The following is a 27,956-nucleotide window of genomic DNA, read 5'->3' as shown; positions in this document are numbered from 1 at the left end:
TTCCATCAACACACACCACAGCCTGTTATTGCTATCAGTTTATTTGTTTTAAGCTGACGTGAAGGTTTATTTGCCTCTGTATTCTCTATCTAGACGGCGGACCAGCTGCTGGCCCGGGCAGATGCTGCAAAAGCCCAAGCGGAGGAGGCTGCCAAGAAGGGTCGTACCACACTGCAGGAGGCCAATGACATACTGAACAACCTGAGAGGTAATATTGCAGAACCTGTGCATCTATTTGGCTGGTTGGTGGGATAGCAGCAGAACATTCCTGAACTGGGTAATCTGGTTATGCGACCTCTGCCCTCCCTACCCTGGTTATAGAAAGGTCAGAGCCAACATGCTGTAAACCATTACCTTATCTCTCTCCTTCAGATTTTGACAAGCGAGTGAATGATAATAAAACTGCAGCTGAAGCTGCCTTGCGGAAGATCCCCATCATCGCCCAAACCATTGCTGAAGCCAACAATAAGACTCGCCAAGCTGAAAGCGCCCTGGGCAATGCCAATGCTGACGCCAAAGGGGCTAAGAGCAAAGCCGAGGAAGCAGAGCAAATTGCAAATACCGTCCAGAAGGTAGGCAGTGGGTACTGCACGTGTGACAAGTGGTCCTCTACTAGTGTGTGTCGTGTGGCATACCTGCTGTAGAAACCAGAAAAACTCTCCCCAACTGACTGTAAATATAAAGACATGGATAAAACTGGAATCCCGACCGCTGGCAGGGGGGCGAGCGGAACGAAGCCCCTTGCAGGCTCGCCACGCTGCAGGCTTGCTTCGCTCACCACAGGTTCTATTGCCGCTCCATGTGTTTCGTGAACACCCAGGAGTGGGAATAGCTGTGGTGGCGCGGTCGGGATATTTTGACCGTCGGTACTCCGACCGCCGGGATTCCAACTACATCCCGGATAAGACGCACTGAAAGTATTTTAGCAAATGATGTGGAACATTTACAAGGCAATAAATGTAATGTTTTGAAATTTTAAAGCCGTTTTAAAAACTGTTAAGCAATCGTGCAAAGCAAATGCCAAAAGACCAAGGGATAGATTTTACTAAAGTTTCTAAAAAAGAAAAGTGGTGGCATAGCAGCCAGTAAGATTCTAGGATGAAACAGAGAAATGATAGCTTGAATCGGATTGGTTGTTTTGGGCAACCCACCACTTTTCATTTTTAGAACCTTTTAGTAAATGTACCTCCGAAATTGGTTCCACTCGTTATATCTTGCATTCTTTAAGGTGGATCAGATACAAAATACTCAGAAAGGAACACATGGACGGGTTAGTAAGTTGTCTAGTCTCCACATTGTAGCCTTCTGCTTGCGTGTTCCCCAGGATGAAAGTGAAGGTCTCCTGACTCTGCACACATCTGTTATATTTAGTATTTCTCAGAAATGTCAGGCTCTTCCATCTAGTCATTATCAGCTTAGGAGCTGCATCTGTTATGTTCAAAGCTAAAAGACAGCACTTATGTAATTGCATGCTTGAAGACAAAATCTCAACAAAAAAGGGAAAACATTAGCCAGGTTTGAGACGTTGAGTTTGCAGCATCAAAAGCCTAAATTAGAGAGAAGATTGATAAGCATTGCAAAATTGAGGCAGTCATTCTTAACGGTCAGAATGTAGCAAACCATATGGATTCTGGATCTGAGCAGTTAGTGTGGAGATGTACTAAGCCTTGAAAAGTAATAAATTTCACGGTGATAAAGTACCAGCCAATCAGCTCCTAAGTGCCATGTTACAGGATGACAGGAGCTGATTGGCTGGTACTTTATCATTGTGCAATTTATCAGTTTTTAAATCTTAGTAAATCTGGCCCATAATTTATTATAAAAAAATGTGTTAATAACTTATTGGTTAAACCAGTGGTTCCCAAACTGTGTGCCTAGGCACCCTGGGGTGCTTCAGGACAGTAGCCGTGGTGCCTTGGATTTGTGGTCCAAGACCAATTCAAACTATTTTTGGTCAAAGTAATAGACAAAACCAGTGCTTGTGGCCGCCAATTATACAATATGAGGACAAACAGAAGCAAATATTGTCCTGCACAACACTTAAGAAACTAAGGGGTATATGCAATTGCCGGCGAATTGCGGCAATTTTTCGCCCGTTTTTTAATTCGACACAGTTCGACCGTCTAATTCCGGCAGGTGGGTGCCGGAATTCTACATATTCAATAAAAAACGGATTCGACAGTCCCGCTGTCGAAAAACGGCCGATTTGACGGATTTTGATTAGATTTTTAAAAATGTTTAAAAAAACGGGGAAAAACCAAAAAAAAAATTGCGTGGGGTCCCCCCTCCTAAGCATAACCAGCCTCGGGCTCTTTGAGCCGGTCCTGGTTGCCAAAATACGGGGAAAAAAATGACAGGGGATCCCCCGTATTTTAACAACCAGCACCGGGCTCTGGTCCTTGTGCAAAAAATACGGGGGACAAAAAGAGTAGGGGTCCCACGTATTTTTTGTACCAGCACCGGGCTCCACTAGCTGGACAGATAATGCCGCAGCCGGGGGTCACTTTTATACAGCGCCCTGCGGCCGTGGCATTAAATACCCAACTAGTCACCCCTGGCCGGGGTACCCTGGAGGAGTGGAGACCCCTTCAATCAAGGGGTCCCCCCCCCCAGCCACCCAAGGGCCAGGGGGTGAAGCCCGAGGCTGTGTGTCGTCTCCCCCCCCCCCCCCCAATCCAAGGGCCAAGGTGGGAACTTTGCGGTCAGCGGTGAGGTCACCCGCGGTCAGCGGCTGACCACGGGTAACCCCACCGCTGACCGCAAAGTTCCCACCATTGAAACTAATGGAGGGAGCTGTGCGATGCGCTGTCTGCCAGCTCAGACGCGCATACAGCCAATCAGGAGAGTGCCACGAAGTGGCGCTTCCTGATTGGCTGAAGGGACCTTTCTGTGACAGGAGTCACGGGGGGTCTCTGCATTCGGGGAAAGGGGTCCCATGTGTAAACATGGGACCCCTTTCAGTCCGTGTGGTTCGGGTTAATGCGGTTTGTTTTTTTGCCAAGTACGTGGATTATAATAAAAGACCAGGACACTAGATCAGGTGAGTATAATTTTATTTTCAGGTACCCCGGACGTCGACATTGGAGACGAGGCCAGAGTCGGCGTGTCAACATAGGTAAGTATGTGTGTCAGCATGTATGTAATAAAGTTATACTTTCACGGTGTCTGTCCTGTTTTTATTTGGGTATTTTTTTTTGCAGTAGAACTACAGGTACCAGCGGGCCCGTTTTCCCCCCGCATGCTGGTACTTGTGGTTCTCCAAGTACCGGCTTGCGGGGGAGGCTTGCTGGGACTTGTCGTTCTTCTGCAAAAAACAATATTCTTACATTTTACTCAAGGCTATCAGCCCCCCATCCGCAGCCCTTGGATGGGGGGGACAGCCTCGGGCTTCACCCTTGGGTGGCTGGGGGGGGGGACCCCTTGATTGAAGGGGTCCCCACTCCTCCAGGGTACCCCGGCCAGGGGTGACTAGTTGAATATTTAATGCCACGGCCGCAGGGCGCTGGCATTATCTGTCCAGCTAGTGGAGCCCGGTGCTGGTACAAAAAATACGGGGGATCCCCTGTCATTTTTCTCTGACGTCCTAGTGGATGCTGGGACTCCGTAAGGACCATGGGGAATAGACTGCTCCGCAGGAGACTGGGCACATCTAAAGAAAGATTTAGGACTATCTGGTGTGCACTGGCTCCTCCCCCTATGACCCTCCTCCAAGCCTCTGTTAGATTTCTGTGCCCGGCTGAGCTGGATGCACACTAGGGGCTCTCCTGAGCTCCTAGAAGAAAGTATAGTTTAGTTTTTTTTATTTTCAGTGAGACCTGCTGGCAACAGGCTCACTGCAACGAGGGACTAAGGGGAGAAGAAGCGAACCTACCTAAGTGGTGGTAGCTTGGGCTTCTTAGGCTACTGGACACCATTAGCTCCAGAGGGATCGAACACAGGACCCGACCTCGTCGTCCGTTCCCGGAGCCGCGCCGCCGTCCCCCTTACAGAGCCAGAAACAAGAAGGTGGTCAGGAAAATCGGCGGCTGAAGACTTCTTCTCCTCATGCACACCACACACTGCGGTCACTGATGGGCGCTGGGGGTGGGCGCCCTGAGCAGCAATAAATAACACCTTGGCTGGCAAAACTAACACCATATATAGCCCCAGAGGCTATATAGGTGTATATTAACCCCTGCCAGAAATGATAAAATAGCGGGAGAAAGCCCGCCGAAAAAGGGGCGGAGCCAACTCCCTCAGCACACTGGCGCCATTATTTCCTCACAGCTTCGCTGGAAGGAAGCTCCCTGGCTCTCCCCTGCAGTCCTGCACTACAGAAAGGGTAAAAAAGAGAGGGGGGGCACAATTTAGGCGCAGTATATATATTATAGGCAGCTATAGGGGAAAACACTCTGTATAGTGATATCCCTGTGTTATATAGCGCCCTGGTGTGTGCTGGCATACTCTCCCTCTGTCTCCCCAAAGGGCTTTGTGGGGTCCTGTCCTCTGTAAGAGCATTCCCTGTGTGTCTGCTGTGTGTCTGTACTGCTGTGTCGACATGTATGATGAGGATAATGATGTGGAGGCGGAGCAAATGCCTGTGAATGTGATGTCACCCCCTGCGGGGTCGACACCAGTGTGGATGGACTTATGGAAGGAATTACGTGACAGTGTCAGCTCCTTACATAAAAGGTTTGACGACATAGGACAGCCGGCTACTCAGCTTGTGCCTGTCCAAGCGTCTCAAATGTCATCAGGGGCTATAAAACGCCCGCTACCTCAGATGACAGATACAGATGTCGACACGGATACCGACTCCAGTGTCGACGATGATGAGACGAGTGTACCCTCCAATAGATCCACCCGTTATATGATTGAGGCTATGAAAAATGTATTACACATTTCTGATGATACCCCAGGTACCACAAAAAAGGGTATTATGTTTGGTGAGAAAAAACTACCAGTAGTTTTTCCTGCATCGGACGAATTAAATGAGGTGTGTGAGGAAGCGTGGACTTCCCCAGATAAGAAATTGATCATTTCTAAACGGTTAATGGCTGCGTACCCTTTCCCGCCAGCGGATAGGTCACGCTGGGAAACACCCCCTAGGGTAGATAAAGCGCTGACACGCTTATCAAAGAAGGTGGCACTACCGTCTCCGGATACGGCCGCCCTAAAAGAACCTGCTGATAGAAAGCAGGAAAGTACCCTAAAAGCTATATACACACACACTGGCATTATATTGAGACCCGCTATTGCATCAGCTTGGATGTGCAGTGCTGCTGCTGCGTGGTCAGACTCCCTGTCGGAAAACATTGATACCATGGATAGGGACAATATTTCTTTTTCATCCACTAGGGGTCACTGGAGTACTCTTGGGATATGGACGGCTTCCACAGGAAGTAGGCACTGAATAAATTAATTTTGAAACTACACCTCCCCTCCATATCCCTGAGTACCTCAGTGTTTTTTCTGTGCTCGACACAGTTAGTAGGCTTGTGGCTTTGCTGCCACAGAGGTCCACATTTCATGGAATTTTTTTCTAAGTTTTTCTTTTTTCAACGATTTACCACATCCCTTCCCCCCTTCCAATAGGCGTGGGTCCGGGATAGTGAAGGCTGCTTTAGCAGCTGTGGGTGTCGGACCTCTCTAAAAAGAGCTCCCTCACTACCACGTGCATGACTAAAACCTGCAGTAAAGGCTGGACGGAACTTACAGAGAAGGCCCGTCATAGCCCTCACCACAGGGTCCAGGTATGTTGAACGGGGCGGTCAGCTCACGCTGCCGCCCCACTGTATGGGATACTGTGTGTGTGTGTGTGTGGTCCCCCGCCGCTCTGAGCTGCGTCAGCCACATGGTTTTATGCATAGGCCGCTCCATGAGTAACTTTGCTGCCACAGTGATGTTCCCTGCACACAGAAATGTCAGGGTCACTGGATAAAAGATCATGATTCAACTCTTATTGATAAAGGGAATACAGCAGCGCTGCATATGTATTACAAGAGGCTATGAAGTCTTTGTTAAAACAGGGCAACATAAGATGTTTATTAAATCTGCCTACATAATTATAAGTCGGCACTTTGTGTTATACTGTGAGCATGGGGACATATTAACCATGCTTCCTGTTGTTTTCCTGTTGTATTTCTAGAATTTCCTGTGTTACATCTCTCCCCCATTGAAGGCGCAGGGGTGTTAAGGGGAATTTGGGATCAGGCATATTGCTGGCGTGCACTGCACTTGGCCAGATATATATTTATAGAGACACCTTAGTGCTATTTACTAAGTCATGCAAGTTGTCTGTCTTTGGGTTTTGTTGTTTTTTTTTTTTTTGTATTGTCTGTCTGCATTAGTGAGACACCTGCAATTACTAATAAGCAGTTTCCCTGCCATGTCTAAAACATGGGTATACACTTACTAATTATTTATTTCATAAACTGTTTATAATGATCCTAGAGACTGCAAATCTGAATCATGGCTGTGGCAGCCAAATACTGGCTTTGTTCACTGTTATAAAGTAAGATATGTTATATCAATTGGTCAGCACATGGTGCTTATAAAACAGTATTTGTGGAGCACTGCAAAGCCTGCAGCAGCTTTGGCTTAATTCACTTGGCCACACCACACTGGATACGCCCAATCTCATCTGATTTTGGAAGCTAAGCAGTGTTGGGCCTGATTAGCCACCTGGGAGTACAAGGTGCTGTAGGTATTTTTAATCTACAGCCTCACTACTCTGGATACGCCCAAATTCATCTGAGCTTGGAAGCTAAGCAGGGTTGCATAGTGTTTTGCCATCTGGGGGAAACTGGTGATCCAACTAGATTGCATACCAATACATGCTAGTTCAAAAAAAAAAAAAAAAAAATACAAAAAAAAAAATAGCTCAGTTGGGGCTTACACTATCAATATAAACCTACCATAGGTTTTACAGTCAGGATAGCTCTCCATAGGCTGCTCCCAAGAGCGCGCTCCCGGCGCCGGCCACTAGAGAGGGCCCATTAACTAAGCTGTGGTTAAGCAGCAGTCATCTCAGGTTTTAAGCCTGTGTGAGGTCACATTTAGTTTCAGACTTCTAAATAAATGTATTATACCTCTGTATCAGGATATATCTGGATATTTGTATAGGTATATAATATATATGTGTATGTATGCATATATGGAATATATATATAATATATTAAGGTCTGAGTATGTGTGAATATACATTGTTGTATGTATGTGTAGATATATATATATATATATATATATATATATATATATATATATATAAAATATGCTGACATTAAAAATCTATTTTGCAGTAAGCAAGACTAATTGGTCAGCACACAGTGCTTATTAAACAGTATCTGTTGAGCACATCAAACATGGTGAGTTCAGGCCTCACCTGCAGCAGCTTTGCTTATTGTTTTTACAGGTGGCTCTGTAGCCAAGTGGTTAAGCTTTCTGGCCACAGTGAACATTGTGTTTGCATGGACACTGGTTCAGATCCTGGTTTAACAGGTGTTAAAAAAAAAAAAAAAAAAAACATAAAAGAAAAAAAAAAAAAGACATGGTTGGACACCTTTTTCTTTTAATGTTACTTCCTGGTTCTTTCCCGGAAGTTGCTGCCCTACAACACTTAGACTCTGGAGGAGCGGGGTGTTGTTAGGAGTTTAATTTATTAATTGTTTTTTGTACAGCATGACTCTACAGGAAGATTCACTATTGCTGGTAACCACATGCACGGTAATGCAGGTTAATTCACACGTTACTTCCGTGGTGTACTTACTGGTTGAGTACATGATCACTAAGTCTAATGCATAGTCAAACAAGCAGCTTCGCTGCAAAGTCGGTCACACAGAGTGGCGGACAAATACGAATCTGGGCCAGTGGCGCAATGTATAACGCATCTGACTATAGATAACAAGATTGTAGGTTCGTCTCCTACCTGGCTCGTTTAAGTTGTCGTGATCGTATAGTGGTTAGTGCTCTGCATAAAAACTGCACAGACAGACCCTTACTGGTCCTCTTTTGGGGGAATGCGGGAGCATGTACTGCCTGAGAAAAAAAAAAAGAAAAAGAAAAAAAAATTTTTTTTTTTTTATTTTCTTTTACTGTTTTCAGTTAGATTGTTGTGGTCGATTTGCCGCCAGGCCAGTACGTCAGGTTCTCAGCGAAGGCTGAGTGATTTCCAATGAAAGACAATTACAATTATTGGGTGTTTTACTACATATCGGAGTGTACCCTACACAGCAGTAGGGCTGTTGTTTCGCCCTGCTTTGGTAAGGGCTTGAGGTAACAAGGCTGTAGTGGCAGGGCATTCCAGTTCAGGTTTGCCCTAAATAAAGACCACCTTACACTTCTTGCTGCCTACAGCTTCTTTGGACGTTGGCAGTTGGTTCTTGCGTTTCTAGCTTCGCTAGTAGCGCATAACGTCCACTTTGGCTACGTTCCTAACAGGCGGAGTCGGATTCCAAACGAGATAGATCGCAGACCAAGTGGGGGGGGAAATCTGATTTCCTGCCATTGTCTACGCGAATTTCTGAATGATTCCGTCTCAACGACTTCAATTCCTAGGTATGATTCTCAATACGGTAAATCAAAGAATTTACATACCCGAACAGAAAGTACAGGTCATTCGTCATCTGGTACAATTAGTGCTCAAGCCACGCACAGTCTCGGTTCTTTTGTGCATTCGCCTATTAGACACAATGGTGGCGGCTTTCGAAGCGCTTCAGTTCGGAGGACTTCACTCACGTCCTTTTCAATTGGATGTGTTCGCACAGTGGTCGGGCTCGCATCTGCAGATTTACCGCAGAGTGAGGTTGTCTCCAAGGGCCAGAGAGTCTCTACTCTGGTGGCTCAGAGTAAAGAATCTAACCGCAGGGAAAAGGTTCGGTGCCTGGAATTGGATAATTCTCACGGCGGACGCAAGTCTCAGAGGTTGTGGAGCTGTGGTTCAAAATGATCAGCTCCAGGGTCTCTGGGCGGATCACGAAAGATTGCTGTCTATAAATGTCCTGGAACCCCGGGCAATGTACAATGCGCTATGACAAGCAGTGCACAGGCTGCAGGCTCAGGCTGTTCAGGTGCAGTCAGACAATGCGACGGCGGTCGCATACATCAACAAACAAGGAGGCACGAAAAGCCGTATGGCAATGCGGGAAGTACAGATGTGTCCACATACAGCTTTGCTATATCCCGTCATGTATGGCACAGTTTTGCATGCTATATACTCAGATTTAGTCATGCCTTGTGTTTCTTTTTTTTTCTTAATTTGCTTCCTTAATATGTTGCTTTATACATATTCTTTTATAGCAAACAAAAATTTTAAAATTCATCCACTCGCTTCTCATGAAAAACAGCTTAGCTGTGTTTTGCATGTTGTGCCAAATTTGTAAAAAAAAAAAAAAAAAAGCAAGGGTGTAAGTAGTCACATCTGTAGCTTGAATCCTCTATTGGGCCGAGTATCACCAAATGATATTGTCGGCAGTAGTCATTCCGGGAGTGGACAACTGGGAGGCGGATTATCTCAGCCGTCTGAATTTTTATCCAGGAGAATGGGCATTAAATCCAGAGGTATTTCACATGCTGGTCCAGAAGTGGAGTTACCCGCAGGTGGACCTGATGGCATCTCGCCACAATCATCAAACGCCCCAGGGCGTGTCCAGAACGAGAGATCCAAAGGCAGTGGCGGTGGATGCTCTCACAATCGCGTGGCCATACAGTCTCGTGTATCTATTTCCACCGTTTCCGCTGCTCCCTCTGTGGCTAAAACGGAGAGTTCGTCACAGTTATACTAGTGACGCCTCTTTGGCCTCCGGAGAACTTGGTTCTCGGATCTCCGCGGTCTACTCGCAATCGGTCTTTGGCCGCTCCCACTACGTTCGGACCTGTTACAGCAGGGTCCATTCCTTTTACCCGATTTAGCACGACCGCGTTTGACGAGGTGGCTGTTGAGACAGCCCTCTTAAGAAGAGAGGGCATTCCAGAATCGGTTATTCCAACCATGTTACGAGCTAGGAAGCCGGTTACGGCAGCTCATTATTACAGAATTTGGCGTGCCTATGTAGGTTGGTGTGAAGCTCTGAAGTTTCCGACATCATCTTTGAAGTTATCCCGTCTTTTGTTATTTCTACAGATGGGGTTAGATAGAGGTCTGAGTTTATCCACACTAAAAGTGCAGATATCGGCGTCGTCCATTTATTTTCATAGTAGATTGGCCCTATTGCCGTCGGTTCACACCTTTTATGCAGGGTGTCCTCAGAGTTCAGCCTCCATTCACTCTTCCTACTGCGCCATAAGACTTGAATCTGGTTTTTAGATTTCTTAGTCTTTTTATTATGAACCCTTACAACAAGTTGATATTACATTTCTCACTTGGGAAAATAATTTTTCTTTTAGCCTTAGCGTCAGCAAGGCATGTTTCAGATTTGGGTGCTTTGTCGTGCAAACCACCGTATTTAGTGTTTCATGATGACAGGGCGGAATTCCGGACGAATTCCGCTTTTCTACCAAAGGTAGTGTCATCTTTTCACATCAATCAACCAATAGTAGTTCCCGTGTTAACAGGAGACTCTGGTAGGTTGGATGTGGTACGCGCATTACGCATTTATGTATCCCGAACGTCGACCGTTCGTAAGACGGATACGTTGTTTGCTCTCTATGATGCTGCCAAGATGGGTTGGCCAGCTTCTAGGCAGACCTTATCCAGTTGGATTAAAGTGACCATACGTCAGGCTTACCTTCATGCTGGGTTGCAGCCGCCTACATCGGTGACAGCTCATTCCACACGTGCTGTGGGAACATCATGGTCAGCGAGTCGTGGAGCTTCTATGACACAGCTTTGTCGGGCGGCTACATGGTCTTCGGTGCACACGTTTGTGCGCCTCTACAAGTTTGATACGTTTGCGGCATCAGCATCTAGCTTTGGCCGCCTAGTGTTACAGGTGCCAAACAGCTCTCCCGCCCAAGGGGGAAGCTTTGGTACGTCCCAAGAGTACTCCAGTGACCCCTAGTGGATGAAAAAGAAAATAGGATTTTGGTACTTACCAGGTAAATCCTTTTCTTTGAATCCATAGGGGGCACTGGACGCCCACCCAGAGCAGTTTACCTAGTTTGGGGTAGGTTCAGTAGATCTTATGGTAACACACTTTCACCGACTGGTTCAGATTAACAAGTTATGGTGTCAACTGTTTAGTTGTCAGTAATGTTGTGTCAACTTTATTGTTGTCCGTTATGTTCTATGTAATTCTACACTGTCAACCTCTCTATCGCTCCTGTTCGGCTCCGTAAAAAAACACTGAGGTACTCAGGGATATGGAGGGGAGGTGTAGTTTCAAAATTAATTTATTCAGTGCCTACTTCCTGTGGAAGCCGTCCATATCCCAAGAGTACTCCAGTGCCCCCTATGGATTCAAAGAAAAGGATTTACCTGGTAAGTACCAAAATCCTATTTTTGCTAACGATTGACCATATAAAAGACGCGGTCTTATACATGCGTGATGCACAGAGGGATATTTGCCGGCTGGCATCAAAAATAAGCGCTATGTCCATTGCCGCCAGACGGGGGTTATGGACTAGGCAATGGTCAGGTGATGCCGACTCCAAGCGGCACATGGAAGTTTTACCCTATAAAGGGGTGGAACTTTTTGGGGACGATCTTTCAGACCTCGTTTCCACAGCTACTGCTGGGAAATCGACTTTTTTGCCACAGGCTACCCCACAGCAAAAGAAAGCACCGTATTATCAGGTACAGTCCTTTCGGTCCCAGAAAAATAAGCGGGCTAGAGGCTCATCCTTTCTGCCGAGGGGCAGAGGAAGGGGGGAAAGGCTGCAGCACACAGCTAGTTCCCAGGAGCAGAAGTCCTCCTCTGCGTCCGGTAAGTCCACAGCATGACGCTGGGGCTGTTCAGGCGGAATCGGGAATGGTGGGGGCACGTCTCAGGTTTTTCAGCACACAGTGGGCTCTCTCACAGGTGGATCCCTGGGTCCTTCAAGTGGTATCTCAGGGGTACAGGCTGGAATCCGAGACGTCTCCCCCCCGCCGTTTCCTAAAATCTGCCTTGCCGGCAACTCCCTCTGCCAGGGAGGCAGTGTTGGTGGCTATTCAAAAACTGTATTCACAGAAAGTGATTGTCAAGGTACCCCTCCTTCAGCAAGGAAAAGGTTACTACTCCACAATGTTTGTGGTACCGAAACCGGACGGTTCGGTGAGACCCATCTTAAATTTAAAAGCCTTGAACACTTATATCAAAAGGTTCAAGTTCAAGATGGAATCGCTCAGGGCGGTTATTGCGAGCCTGGAGGAGGGGGATTACATGGTATCCCTGGACATCAAGGATGCGTACCTGCATGTCCCCATTTACCCTCCGCACCAGGAGTACCTCAGATTTGTGGTACAGGACTGTCACTATCAGTTCCAGACGCTGCCGTTTGGGTTATCCACGGCACCGAGGGTCTTTACCAAGGTAATGGCCGAAATGATGATACTCCTTCGCAAGAAGGGAGTTTTAATTATCCCGTACTTGGACGATCTCCTGATAAAGGCGAGGTCCAAAGAACAGTTGATAGTGGGGTTGGCACTTTCTCAGGAAGTGCTACAACAGCACGGCTGGATTCTAAACATTCCAAAGTCACAGCTGGTCCCGACGACTCGTCTTCTGTTCTTGGGAATGATTCTGGACACAGACCAGAAAAAAGTGTTTCTTCCACTGGAAAAAGCCGAGGAATTGTCATCTCTGGTCAGAGACATCCTAAAACCAGGAAAAGTGTCGGTACATCAATGCACACGAGTCCTGGGAAAAATGGTAGCTTCGTACGAAGCAATTCCATTCGGAAGGTTCCACGCAAGGACGTTCCAGTGGGACCTGTTGGACAAATGGTCCGGGTCCCATCTCTAGATGCAACAGCGGATAACCCTATCGACCAGAACCAGGGTGTCGCTGCTGTGGTGGCTGCAGAGGGCTCATCTACTAGAGGGCCGCAGATTCGGAATACAGGACTGGGTCCTGGTGACCACGGATGCCAGCCTTCGGGGCTGGGGGGCAGTCACAAAGGGAAGAAATTTCCAAGGACTGTGGTCAGATCAGGAGATTTCTCTTCACATAAATATCCTGGAGCTAAGGGCCATTTACAATGCCCTAAGCCAGGCAAGACCCCTGCTTCAAAACCAGCCGGTACTGATCCAGTCAGACAACATCACGGCGGTCGCCCATGTAAACAGACAGGGCGGCACGAGAAGCAGGATGGCGATGGCAGAAGCCACAAGGATTCTCAGATGGGCAGAGAATCATGTGTTAGCACTGACGGCAGTGTTCATTCCGGGAGTGGACAACTGGGAAGCAGACTTCCTCAGCAGGCACGACCTCCACCCGGGAGAATGGGGACTTCATCCAGAAGTCTTCCAAATGCTGGTCAACCGGTGGGAAAAACCACAGGTAGACATGATGGCGTCCCGCCTCAACAAGAAGTTGACAAGATATTGCGCCCGGTCAAGAGACCCTCAGGCGATAGCGGTGGACGCTCTAGTGACACCATGGGTGTATCAGTCGGTTTATGTGTTTCCTCCTCTACCTCTCATACCCAAGGTACTGAGAATAATAAGAAGGCGAGGAGTGAAAACCATACTCGTGGTTCCGGATTGGCCAAGAAGAGCTTGGTACCCGGAACTTCAAGAGATGCTTACAGAGGACCCTTGACCTCTGCCGCTCAGACAAGACCTGCTGCAGCAGGGACCCTGTCTGTCCCAAGACTTACCGCGCCTGCGTTTGACGGCATGGCGGTTGAACACCGGATCCTGAAGGAAAAGGGTATTCCGGAGGAAGTCATCCCTACCCTGATCAAAGCCAGGAAGGATGTCACCGCAAGACATTATCACCACATTTGGCGAAAATATGTTGCTTGGTGTGAGGCCATGAAGGCCCCGACGGAGGAATTTCAATTGGGTCGATTCCTGCATTTCCTGCAAGCAGGGGTGACGTTGGGCCTCAAATTGGGGTCCATAAAGGTCCAGATTTCGGCTCTGTCGATTTTTCTTCCAAAAAGAACTGGCTTCACTGCCTGAAGTTCAGACTTTTGTCAAAGGAGTACTGCATATTCAGCCTCCTTTTGTGCCCCCAGTGGCACCTTGGGATCTCAATGTGGTTTTGGCATTCCTGAAATCACATTGGTTCGAACCACTTAAGACTGTAGATTTAAAATATCTCACGTGGAAAGTGGTCATGCTGCTGGCCCTGGCGTCGGCCAGGAGGGTTTCAGAATTGGCGGCTTTGTCTTGTAAAAGCCCTTATCTGATTTTCCATATGGATAGGGCAGAATTGAGGACTCGTCCTCAGTTTCTCCCAAAGGTGGTCTCAGCTTTTCACTTGAACCAACCTATTGTGGTGCCTGCGGCTACTGGGGACTTGGAGGATTCCAAGTTGCTGGACGTAGTCAGGGCCCTTAAAATTTATATTTCCAGGACGGCTGGAGTCAGAAAGACTGACTCGCTGTTTATCCTGTATGCACCCACCAAGCTGGGTGCTCCTGCTTCTAAGCAGTCTATTGCGTGCTGGATTTGTAGCACTATTCAGCTGGCGCATTCTGCGGTGGGCTTACCGCAGCCTAAATCTGTAAAAGCCCATTCCACACGGAAGGTGGGCTCATCTTGGGCGGCTGCCCGAGAGGTCTCGGCTTTACAACTTTGCCGAGCAGCTACTTGGTCGGGGGCAAACACGTTTGCAAAATTCTACAAATTTGATACCCTGGCTGAGGAGGACCTGGAATTCTCTCATTCGGTGCTGCAGAGTCATCCGCACTCTCCCGCCCGTTTGGGAGCTTTGGTATAATCCCCATGGTCCTTACGGAGTCCCCAGCATCTACTAGGACGTCAGAGAAAATAAGAATTTACTCACCGGTAATTCTATTTCTCGTAGTCCGTAGTGGATGCTGGGCGCCCATCCCAAGTGCGGATTGTCTGCAATACCTGTACATAGTTATTGTTACAAAAATCGGGTTTTGTTGTGAGCCATCTCTTCAGAGGCTCCATTTGTTATCATACTGTTAACCAGGGTTCCTATCACGTGTTATATGGTGTGATTGGTGTGGCTGGTATGAGTCTTACCCGGGATTCAAAAATCCTTATTGTGTCAGCTCTTCCGGGCACAGTTCCTAACTGAGGCTTGGAGGAGGGTCATAGGGGGAGGAGCCAGTGCACACCAGATAGTCCTAAATCTTTCTTTAGATGTGCCCAGTCTCCTGCGGAGCAGTCTATTCCCCATGGTCCTTACGGAGTCCCCAGCATCCACTACGGACTACGAGAAATAGAATTACCGGTGAGTAAATTCTTATTTTTTCCCGTATTTTGGCAACCAGGACCGGCTCAAAGAGCCCGAGGCTGGTTATGCTTAGGAGGGGGGACCCCACGCATTTTTTTTTTTCAGATTTTTACCATTCCATTAAAAAAAAATGACAAAAATAATATTTTTAAAAATATATAAATAATACTTGTGCCTCCAAAATAGACAAACCAAGTACCTAATCCCTTCTAATATAAATAGATATGCTATTACCAATAAAAAAAACACCAAAAAAAACATGTTTTTAAAAAAATGTATTAGATTCCGCCAGCAAAGTGTGGCGGATTGAAAATGACGAATTTACGGTCTAAAAGCACTGTTGTCGAATTTACAATCTTCAATTGAATATACTTTTGTCGAATTGCCGCATTTGTACCATTGCAGAAATGTCGAATTTCAAAAAGTCGAATTTGGAAAGTCCGTTTTTTTGACGAAAAGTACTGAATTGCATTGTCGAATTAATTTTTTTTTGGCGAAAATGTCCCGTTTTTCGACATTTTCGGGAATTCGACCGCAATTGCATATAACCCTAAGGATGACACAGAAACATAAATTACTTATTGTTTTCTAAAATTCTCAAAGAAACGGTTAGCCTAGGGGGTGCCGTGAAAAATTCTGATACTCTAGGGCGCCATGATTAAAAAAAAGTTTGTGAACCACTGGGTTAAACCATATCTAGACAATAAAGTAATGGAAATCGGTTCCAGACATTTGGGTGTCCCAAATTAGGAAACATGCATGTGAGATCTCTGATTAAGTGCGGGGTGCTAGACTGAACACCACATGTGGGAGAAATGTATCCATTCTTCTAAAGAGGACAAGTGTGGTTGTGGCCCATAGCAATCCATTAGATTCTAGCTATCATTTATTTAGTATCTGAGCAGCATGGGTGGTGTAATGGTTAGCATTGCTGCCTCATGGCATTGAGGTCATGCGTACAGTGTGTGGAGTTTGCATATTCTCACTGGGCTTTTTTGTGGGTTTTCTCCGAGTACTCTGTTTTTTTTCTCTCCCACAATTCTAAAACCTACTGGTAGGTTGATGGGCTCCCAACAACAACAAAAAAACCTGTGTGTGTGTGTGTACATGTGATAGGGGATATAGGGGTGTATTCAATAACTGTCGTAATCTGCCGTCTTGTCAGAAAGACGGCAGCTTCCGACAGAAATAGGTTGATGGGGTTCCAACCTATTCAATAGGGGCTGATTTTTTTCCAACAAGTCAGGAATTTCAGACTTGTCGGAAAACACGACGATCGGCGGAATAGACGCCGATCCACGTGCTTCTGTCGGAAATGGGGCCAAATCCGACAGGTTTTGGCCCCCTTTCCGACAAACTGAATCCGACTTGAAAACTAGTTGGATTGAAGAGAGGAGACAAGTGCGATCGACGGCCAGCAGGGGGAGCTGGCTGCATGGGGACATGTCTGCGGCGGCGTGGGGAGGCGCTGCAGGGAGAGAGGTGCTTGGCCGTCTCCCGGCCAGACACCTCTCTTCCTGCAGCGCCTTCCCACGCCACCGCAGACATGTCCTCCCTCAGCTAGCCCCTCCCGCCGATCTCTGCTCCGCCTGCAGGCACCCCTCTCCCTGTAGCATGTCCCCCGAAGCCAGCCCCTCCCACTCACGGCCGCCGATCTCTGCTCCCCTGGCCGCTGCTGTCAGAGCAGTCGCTGACAGGACCCTGTGTATGCCCAAATCCGACAGTCTGATTTGGCCGTCCATTGAATAGGAGTTGTCGGATCCATTCCGACAACTGCATGTCGGAATGGATCCGACTCTTATTGAATATACCCCATAGACTCCAAGCTCCACTGGGGCAGCGACTGGTGTAAATGGTCATATATTATCTGTAATACGCTGCAGAATATGTGTGTGCTATATAAATAAATGGTAATAATAAATAGTACATTCTAAAAAATGTCTAGATTGTGATTGCAACCCACTTGTCCTCTGTAGAAGGCATGATAAATCTCCCCCATAATCCTTACATCAGGGGCTACTTTGCATGGTCCTGATTTGGAACTCATGAGCTCATTTTAACCCTATAGTCTTCCTCAGAGCTTTGAGCATTAAATTTGCATCAGGTAGTGGAGGTGACATTATGGAAATGTAGTCAGGTCCCGGGGTTCCAAAAGTATGACGTAGCAGAAAATAAAGGGAATATCACAACTCCCTAATTTCACTATGATACGATCTTGCAGTCTAGTTTACCCCTGTACTAAACAAGCACCTTCCCCAATATCTGGTAAAGTTAGATTACATTTTCTCTATCGTCCTAAGTGGATGCTGGGGTTCCTGAAAGGACCATGGGGAATAGCGGCTCCGCAGGAGACAGGGCACAAAAGTAAAGCTTTTACAGGTCAGGTGGTGTGCACTGGCTCCTCCCCCCATGACCCTCCTCCAGACTCCAGTTAGATTTTTGTGCCCGGCCGAGAAGGGTGCAATTCTAGGTGGCTCTCATAAAGAGCTGCTTAGAGAGTTTAGCTTAGGTTTTTTATTTTACAGTGATTCCTGCTGGCAACAGGATCACTGCAACGAGGGACAGAGGGGAGAAGAAGTGAACTCACCTGCGTGCAGGATGGATTGGCTTCTTGGCTACTGGACATGAAGCTCCAGAGGGACGATCACAGGTACAGCCTGGATGGTCACCGGAGCCACGCCGCCGGCCCCCTCACAGATGCTGAAGCAAGAAGAGGTCCAGAATCGGCGGCTGAAGACTCCTGCAGTCTTCTTAAGGTAGCGCACAGCACTGCAGCTGTGCGCCATTTTCCTCTCAGCACACTTCACACGGCAGTCACTGAGGGTGCAGGGCGCTGGGGGGGGGGGCGCCCTGGGAGGCAAATGAAAACCTTTAAAAAGGCTAAAAATACCTCACATATAGCCCCAGAGGCTATATGGAGATATTTACCCCTGCCTAAATGTACTAAATAGCGGGAGACGAGCCCGCCGAAAAAGGGGCGGGGCCTATCTCCTCAGCACACGGCGCCATTTTCTGTCACAGCTCCGCTGGTCAGGAAGGCTCCCAGGTCTCTCCCCTGCACTGCACTACAGAAACAGGGTATAACAGAGAGGGGGGGCAAAATAAATGGCAATATATTAATATAAAAGCAGCTATAAGGGAGCACTTAATCATAAGGCTATCCCTGTCATATATAGCGCTTTTTGGTGTGTGCTGGCAGACTCTCCCTCTGTCTCCCCAAAGGGCTAGTGGGTCCTGTCTTCGTATAGAGCATTCCCTGTGTGTCTGCTGTGTGTCGGTACGTGTGTGTCGACATGTATGAGGACGTTATTGGTGTGGAGGCGGAGCAATTGCCAAATATGAGGATGTCACCTCCTAGGGGGTCGACACCAGAATGGATGCCTTTATTTGTGGAATTACGGGATAGCGTCAACTCGCTTAAGCAGTCGTTTGCCGACATGAGGCGGCCGGACACTCAATTAGTGCCTGTCCAGGCGCCTCAAACACCGTCAGGGGCTGTAAAACGCCCCTTGCCTCAGTCGGTCGACACAGACCCAGACACAGGCACTGATTCCGGTGGTGAAGGTGACGAATCAACCGTATTTTCCAGTAGGGCCACACGTTATATGATTTTGGCAATAAAGGAGATGTTACATTTAGCTGATACTACAGGTACCACTAAACAGGGTATTATGTGGGGTGTGAAAAAACTACCAGTAGTTTTTACCGAATCAGAAGAATTAAATGACGTGTGTGATGAAGCGTGGGGTGCCCCGATAAAAAACTGCTAATTTCAAAGAAGTTATTGGCTTTATACCCTTTCCCGCCAGAGGTTAGGGAGCGCTGGGAAACACCTCCTAGGGTGGACAAAGCGCTAACACGCTTATCAAAACAAGTGGCGTTACCCTCTCCTGAGACGGCCGCACTTAAAGATCCATCAGATAGGAGGATGGAAAATATCCAAAAAGGTATATACACACATGCAGGTGTTATACTACGACCAGCTATTGCGACTGCCTGGATGTGCAGTGCTGGGGTAGTTTGGTCAGAGTCCCTGATCGAAAATATTGATACCCTGGACAGGGACAATATTTTACTGTCGTTAGAACAAATAAAGGATGCATTTCTTTATATGCGTGATGCACAGAGAGATATCTGCACACTGGCATCACGGGTAAGTGCTATGTCCATTTCGGCCAGAAGAGCTTTATGGACACGACAGTGGACAGGCGATGCGTAGAGGAGTTATTTGGGGTCGGTCTATCGGATTTGGTGGCCACGGCTACGGCCGGGAAATCCACCTTTCTACCTCAAGTCACTCCCCAACAGAAAAAGGCACCGACCTTTCAACCGCAGCCCTTTCGTTCCTTTAAAAATAAGAGAGCAAAGGGCTATTCATATCTGCCACGAGGCAGAGGACGAGGGAAGAGACAGCAACAGGCAGCTCCTTCCCAGGAACCGAAGCCCTCCCCGGCTTCTACAAAAGCCTCAGCATGACGCTGGGGCTTCGCAAGCGGACTCGGGGGCGGTAGGCGGTCGTCTCAAGAATTACAGCGCGCAGTGGGCTCACTCGCAGGTAAATCCCTGGATCCTGCAGATAATATCTCAGGGGTACAGGTTGAAATTAGAGACAGAGCCACCTCGCCGTTTCCTGAAGTCTGCTTTACCAACGTCCCCCTCAGAAAGGGAGACGGTTTTGGAAGCCATTCACAAGCTGTATTCTCAGCAGGTGATAGTCAAGGTACCTCTTCTACAACAAGGGAAGGGGTATTATTCCACTCTTTTTGTGGTACCGAAGCCGGATGGCTCGGTAAGGCCTATTCTAAATCTGAAGTCCTTGAACCTGTACATAAAGAAGTTCAAGTTCAAGATGGAGTCACTCAGAGCAGTGATAGCGAACCTGGAAGAAGGGGACTTTATGGTATCCTTGGACATCAAGGATGCGTATCTCCACGTTCCAATTACCCCTCACACCAGGGGTACCTCAGGTTCGTTGTACAAAACTGTCACTATCAGTTTCAGACGCTGCCGTTTGGTTTGTCCACGGCACCTCGGGTCTTTACAAAGGTAATGGCCGAGATAATATTTCTTCTTCGAAGAAAAGGCGTATTAATTATCCCATACTTGGACGATCTCCTAATAAGGGCAAGGTCCAGAGAACAGCTAGAGATGGGTTTAGCACTATCTCAAGAGGTGCTAAAGCAGCACGGATGGATTCTGAATATTCCAAAATCCCAATTAATGCCGACAACTCGTCTGCTGTTCCTGGGGATGATTCTGGACACAGTTCAGAAAAAGGTTTTTCTTCCCGAAGAAAAAGCCAAGGAGTTATCTGACCTGGTCAGGAACCTCCTAAAACCAGGAAAGGTGTCTGTACATCAATGCACAAGAGTCCTGGGAAAAAATGGTAGCTTCTTACGAAGCAATCCCTTTCGGCAGATTCCATGCAAAGGGATCTGTTGGACAAATGGTCAGGGTCGCATCTTCAGATGCACCTGCGGATAACCCTGTCGCCGAGGACAAGGGTATCCCTTCTGTGGTGGTTGCAGGAGGCTCATCTATTGGAGGGCCGCAGATTCGGCATGCAGGATTGGATCCTGGTGACCACGGATGCCAGCCTGAGAGGCTGGGGAGCAGTCACACAGGGAAGAAATTTCCAGGGAGTGTGGTCGAGCCTGAAAAAGTCTCTTCACATAAGCATTCTGGAACTAAGAGCAATCTACAATGCTCTAAGCCAGGCGGAACCTCTGCTTCAAGGAAGACCGGTGTTGATCCAGTCGGACAACATCACGGCAGTCGCCCATGTAAACAGACAGGGCGGCACAAGAAGCAGGAGGGCAATGGCAGAAGCTGCCAGGATCCTTCGCTGGGCGGAGAATCACGTGATAGCACTGTCAGCAGTATTCATCCCGGGCGTGGACAACTGGGAAGCAGACTTCCTCAGCAGACACGACCTTCACCCGGGAGAGTGGGGACTTCATCCAGAAGTTTTCCACATGCTATTAAACCGTTGGGTAAAACCAATGGTGGACATGATGGCGTCTCGCCTCAACAAAACACTGGACAGGTATTGCGCCAGGTCAAGAGATCCGCAGGCAATAGCTGTGGACGCGCTGGTAACACCTTGGGTGTACCAGTCGGTATATGTGTTTCCTCCTCTGCCTCTCATACCAAAGGTATTGAGGATTATACGGCAAAGAGGAGTAAGACTAGTGGCTCCGGACTGGCCAAGAAGGACTTGGTACCCGGAACTTCAAGAGATGGTCACTGACGATCCGTGGCCTCTACTTCTGAGAAGGGACCTGCTTCAGCAGGGTCCTTGTCTTTTTCAAGACTTACCGCGGCTGCGTTTGACGGCATGGCGTTTGAATGCCAGATCATAAAAGGAAAAGGCATTCCAGAAGAAGTCATTCCTACCTTGATAAAGGCAAGGAAGGAAGTCACCGCGAAGCATTATCGCCGTATTCGGCGAAAATATGTTGCGTGGTGCGAGCAGCGGAGTGCTCCGATGGAGGAATTTCAACTGGGTCGTTTTCCTACATTTCCTGCAACCAGGATTGTCTATGGGTCTCAAATTGGGATCTATTAAGGTTCAAATTTCGGCCCTATCAATATTCTTCCAAAAAGAATTGGCCTCAGTCCCTGAGGTCCAGATTTTTATCTAAGGAGTACTGCATATACAGCCTCCTGTGGTGCCTAAGGTGGCACCGTGGGATCTAAATGTAGTTTTAGATTTCCTCAAATCCAATTGGTTTGAACCACTAAAGAATGTGGATTTGAAATATCTCACATGGAAAGTGACTATGTTACTGGCCCTGGCTTCGGCCGGGAGAGTATCTGAACTGGCGGCTTTGTTTTATAAAAGCCCTTATTTAATTTTCCATTCGACATAGGGCAGAGCTGAGGACGCGTCCGCATTTTCTCCCTAAGGTGGTATCAGCGTTTCACCTGAACCAGCCTATTGTAGTGCCTGCGGCTACAGACGACTTGAAGGACTCCAAGTTGTTGGACGTTGTCAGACCCTTAAAAATATACATTTAAAGGACGGCTGGAGTCAGAAAATCTGACTCGCTGTTTATACTGTATGCACCCAACAAGTTGGGTGCACCTGCTTCTAAGCAGTCGATTGCTCGTTGGATTTGTAACAAAATTCAACTTGTACATTCTGTGGCAGGCCTGCCACAGCCTAAATCTGTTAAGGCCCATTCCGCAAGGAAGGTGGGCTCATCTTGGGCGGCTGCCCGAGGGGTCTCGGCATTACAACTCTGCCGAGCAGCTACGTGGTCAGGGGAGAACACGTTTGTAAATTTTTACAAATTTGATACCCTGGCAAAGGAGGACCTGGAGTTCTCTCATTCGGTGCTGCAGAGTCATCCGCACTCTCCCGCCCGTTTGGGAGCTTTGGTATAATCCCCATGGTCCTTTCAGGAACCCCAGCATCCACTTAGGACGATAGAGAAAATAAGAATTTACTTACCGATAATTCTATTTCTCGGAGTCCGTAGTGGATGCTGGGCGCCCATCCCAAGTGCGGATTATCTGCAATACTTGTACATAGTTATTGTTAACTAATTCGGGTTATTGTTTAGGAAGCCATCTTTCAGAGGCTCCTCTGTTATCATACTGTTAACTGGGTTTAGATCACAAGTTGTACGGTGTGATTGGTGTGGCTGGTATGAGTCTTACCCGGGATTCAAAATCCTCCCTTATTGTGTACGCTCGTCCGGGCACAGTACCTAACTGGAGTCTGGAGGAGGGTCATGGGGGGAGGAGCCAGTGCACACCACCTGACCTGTAAAAGCTTTACTTTTGTGCCCTGTCTCCTGCGGAGCCGCTATTCCCCATGGTCCTTTCAGGAACCCCAGCATCCACTACGGACTCCGAGAAATAGAATTATCGGTAAGTAAATTCTTATTTTAGTAGTGCTGAACGTTGTCAGATGGTTACAGTTTTCCTTTTGCTGAGAAACTGAAGTTCATAAGGAAATTTGTAATCAATAGTTAATAGTTTTTTTTAGTTTTTTTTATTTTGTTTTCTCAAGTGTTCTGCTTTTGTCATTTATTTTTATAAGAACCTTTTATTTTGCTTTTCATTGTATTGGATCAACATAGACTAGTTGTAGATGCAGTTGTATGATCTGCCCATCACCTGCTTAATGGAGAGTGTCAGGGCTGCTTATAATGTACGAAATATGAGTCTATGAAGTCTGTTTTTTTTGGGGGGTTTTTTAATGCACAGAATGCTGCAGCAGCCAGAACCGATGCGGACAAGACGTTTAAGGATGTTACTAGCTTAGACGGAGAGCTGCAGGATATGCTGCGGCAGCTGCAAGATGCCGAGGACCAGCTGCAAAAGAAGCAGTCAGAAGCAGACAGTGACATGATGATGGCTAATATGGTGAGCACTGTGTTGAAAGATAGGCCATAGGGGGCGGTATGTGCAATATGCCTGCAGTATATAATGACCCGTTTCTCCTTCAGGCCACCGATGCAGCCCAAGATGCAGAAGACAATGCCAGGAAAGCAAAGAACTCAGTCAACGGTGTTCTCGTGGTCATCAATGACCTGCTCAACCAGCTTGGTAATGAACTGTCACTTGTGTGATTGTGTGTGTGTCTCTATGTATATGGGTATATAATGTACAGACTTCTCTAAATATATAAATATATATTATATATATATATATATATATATATATATATATATATATATATATATATATATATATATATATTCTTATCACAATAAAAGAAAACTGTAAAATTGGCCTGGCCAACCTATGGCAACCCAGCTGTTGTGAAACTACAAGTCCCAGCAAGCCCTGCCACAGTTTTGCTATTATGGAATTTTTAAACTGTGGCAGGGCATGCTGGGATGTGTAGTTTCACAGCAGCTGATGAGACGCAGGTTGGCCAGGCCTGCTGTAAAATGAGAACCGTTTACAAGAGAAACACTGATACCTAATTTGGTTATTTGTGATAGTAAATGGTGTCTTTCAGTAAAGTCTGTTTATAATGGACTTTTCATTTAAAAAAAAAAAAAAACTCGATCTACTGCACCAAACACTTCACTATGCAAAATAGTCAATCTCAGCTGCAAAGCGAAGGAAGGTGAATACACAAATCTGTTAAAGCACCATAAAGTGAACCATTAAAAAGAAAAAAGGGGTCCATGCATGGAAAATGTGACACTAATGTACAACATTCAGAGAGGATGAGACTTGTGTTCATCCTGCACAGAATCTATAATGTTGTGTTTGTGTTGTACAACAGGGAAGCTGGATTCTGTGGATGTAGGAAAGCTGACTGAGCTTGAAAGGACACTAGACAATGCAAAAACCCAGCTCCGTGACAGCGATCTAGACCGCAAGGTGGCGCAGTTGGAGGAATCTGCACGACTGCAGGACACAGCTCTTCTCTCCTACCAGCAGGACATTGACCAGATATTGAAAGACATCGATAATCTTGAGGACATTAAAAACACTCTTCCTCCTGGTTGCTATAACACCCCCATCATTGAGAAACCCTAAAGCCTTTGGGAAGAAAGGGAGGAGATTAGCCACACTTCTTTCCTCACCAACCTCCACGTTTGGCTGTGAAGTGCCTTATTACTCACCCACCCCAGACTGTATGTCCTACACACCATTCACTCCATGCCCCCCAAATATTGAACTTTAATGGGGGCTGTAATTGGAAATTTATTATTTCACCTGAACTCTCTACCGCCATACTGTGTGTACAAGAGGCAACCTCCTGAATTTGCTGTTCGTCCTACTGCAGAGAGAAATTGAAGGTTTCTTGTGTTGATGAGAGGAACAGCAGTTTGGCGCCTCTCCACATGGCAAAATAAGACCACTGCGACATCCCATGTAGTGCCTCTGCAGTGTTAGCCAAGGGACAGTTTCTAGCGAGGGTTAACCGCTTCAGTATGCAATTCATTCAAGTGCTCTGTGGCACCGAAGTGGTTAATAAAGCTATGCTTTCAACCTTCTAGAAAATTAGGGCCTATCGCCCCACAAGTCTGCGGAATAAATATTTTCCTTGTATACACTCCTCTTGCCTTCCATTCCCTTTGACTAACCAACCGCCCAGCTTCCTGCCCTGTAGTGTAACCACACAGCCAGTATTAACCCCAACAGCACAGAGCCCTCACAACAATAAGGGTAGGGGCTTCTGTTGTTTTGCTGTATAGAAAGGGTCTTCTAATGCAGAGACTTCTGCTGTGAGCTGGTTTGTAGAACGGTAAGCTGCCCTGAAGTATTGCTGCAATTCTGGGATCAAAGGAGCTGGGACTGTCACTCAGATCACCACACTTAACAGTGTACATGACTGTCCTGGCATCTCAGAATTGTACAGTAAGCGAGAAATCCACTCCCCAAGTCCGCCTTTCACGGCACAGTAGCAAAGGGAACTTATGATGTCATCCGAATACTTTGGAAAGGTTTCACCCACCATAAAGATGAAGTCAGTTACTTACGGTAGCAAACGGCCAAATTCGAACCTTTGTTTAACCCCCATTAAAAGAAAATCCACTGGAATATTGTTTTTTAGAGCAGTAATATGTATAAAACTTTACTATAGTTTATATGTTGGCAGCATCAGAGGAGATGTTTATATCCTGTCCATAGTTATATATTTGAGATTTCTGCACTCTGTAGTATAGTAGATTATTATTTTTATTATTAATATGGCCACTTGCTGTTCAGAACAAAGGAGGATCTGTCTATTCACATACTACATGCCTTATCAGGTGCCATACCTAGGGTGTTGCAGGACATTTTTATTGCATGTCATTATTCCAAATGACCGTTTCCATGCCCAGCCAGCATGCACAGAACGTAGCTGAAGGTCACTCTGACACTTTATATAGGGGCAAGTAGGCCAAACTGCCAACCTAGTAATGACTTTTATTCCTTTTACACAATTATTTTAAACCATTTTCTGCAGAAAACTGAAACCATGCTTATGTATTACATTTAATATATTAATCCGTACTATAGCAAGTTAAGTCTTAGGAGTTATACATATGTCGTAAAATCAAGACTATGCATATTCCATTTTATTTGTCCATATCCTAAGAACCTTGGTAAGAAGAAGAAAAAAGGCACAGCCGAGACTGATTAGATACATGCCTATTCTAAAATGCTTAATGGAGATTATTTCATTAGTTTATTTTTTATGTCCTGTGCCAAGGGCTGTTTATTATTTTGATTGCAGTCACTTACCTGAAAGCATTGGAATGAGACAACCAGTCCGTACGGCTGTAACAAATCTTGGCCAACTACTTGTCAAGCTGTCATTTTCACCTCTTTGGGCATTTTACTCTAAAGCAGGCTTCCAGAGGGGGGTAACTTGCCGATAAGCAACTAGCATGATGTTGCACATAATGAACAGACATTTCAGTGACGTATGTTAGATTCGTAACTAATCTCCCTTAGGCGAATACCAGACAAGAGTTTTATCCGCCCACTTATTAGACACTTGGGAAATGGGTGCTTGTTCATGCTTTGCCTTAACATGACAGATTTTACACCCGTGCACCCATGGGTTCTGTACGTTCATGCAGTGTATCTGTACCCTGTGTAGCCGTAACGCTGAGTAGGCACGGATTTCCTATGTGTGGAGTAGGCAGGCAGACAATGCATCTGTGTGTGGTTAGCAAACCATACCTCTGTTACACCTGGTCTTTCTATACAGCAATCCCTCTTCTGAAGGACTCACTCCATACTGGCTCCCCGGTGCGTGTTGGGGAGAGACGTTGGAGGGTACACCCCTTTTTTGACACTGGTGCTATAAATGGTTTTTGAATTGCTTGATTCCTGTGAGTGTTTTATTTTATTTTTTTGTATCCAGATTATAACAAGTTGAATGTCTATATTGTTCCTGTCTTTATCTATCTTTGTAAACTCATTTCTGGAGGAGCTGGGGCCAGAAGGAGAAAGAGGGAAGTTCATTTATACCTGATGCTTCTTTCCAAGCTGTCCTTGTTTTCCTCTTCCTCCTGATCAACATTTCCTCTGGCTGACCGCTTCCCCGGGAGCATCACAATTACACACCCCTCTAGGAGGAAAGACCCTTCTATGGGGTTGCAGCACAAAGCTAAAGTTACCCCCTCACTCCCTAACTTGTCTGTCAGTCCTCTGTCTCATGACACCTTGTAGCAGCCTCTTATATTATCCACAGTTGAGGGCCCCTTCGTAACCGGAGAAGCATCAATCCCACTGTTGTGGAAGCTCCTATGGCCACAGAGGTGTGTACCCCTTTGCTCTCTTGGTTAGCAGTGTCTAATATTGGACTTTAATGGACAACAGACTGCTCTGGGGGGTGGTGCAGGGGGTCATCTGTGGTCATACTATTTTTTTTGTCCAGGGAAGAAAGGGGTTCAACAGAACACAACACCTTTTTTATGTATAAAACAGTATTTCTTATTTATAATAAATTGAATATTTGTAACCCCTTAGACTACGGTACTTGTGTTTTTTGTTTTTCCACTTTATATTCTATTGTAAGTTTGCACTCATGCTTGATATATTTTTATTTTATTTTTCTAGAAATGTTTTTTTAAAATACATGGATATTTAGCGCATGCGATACGTACATTTATTGACGCGCGTGAGTCGCCATATAATGCTGCCTGCTTGACCGTTGCCATATCCTGCAATGAGCTGCTGATCTTTACTGGACAAATGACTACAGAGAATGGC

General features: G+C 46.5%; 1 protein-coding gene across 1 annotated transcript in view; it reads left to right on the top strand.

Moving 5' to 3' along the window:
- The window catches only part of LAMC1 (laminin subunit gamma 1), a 198,625-nt gene extending 170,913 nt beyond the window's left edge, over positions 1-27,712 (top strand). The window contains exons 24-28 of the mRNA XM_063939765.1: positions 94-208; positions 373-572; positions 23,493-23,651; positions 23,735-23,834; positions 24,526-27,712. Coding sequence (XP_063795835.1) covers positions 94-208; positions 373-572; positions 23,493-23,651; positions 23,735-23,834; positions 24,526-24,782 — 831 coding nt within the window. The 3' untranslated portion in view covers positions 24,783-27,712. The remainder of the gene's footprint in view (positions 1-93; positions 209-372; positions 573-23,492; positions 23,652-23,734; positions 23,835-24,525) is intronic.
- Positions 27,713-27,956: the final 244 nt, after the last annotated feature.

This window comes from Pseudophryne corroboree, chromosome 9, assembly GCF_028390025.1.
Source record: "Pseudophryne corroboree isolate aPseCor3 chromosome 9, aPseCor3.hap2, whole genome shotgun sequence".
Taxonomy (NCBI): domain Eukaryota; kingdom Metazoa; phylum Chordata; class Amphibia; order Anura; family Myobatrachidae; genus Pseudophryne; species Pseudophryne corroboree.
This window is presented reverse-complemented; position numbering and strand designations above follow the sequence as displayed.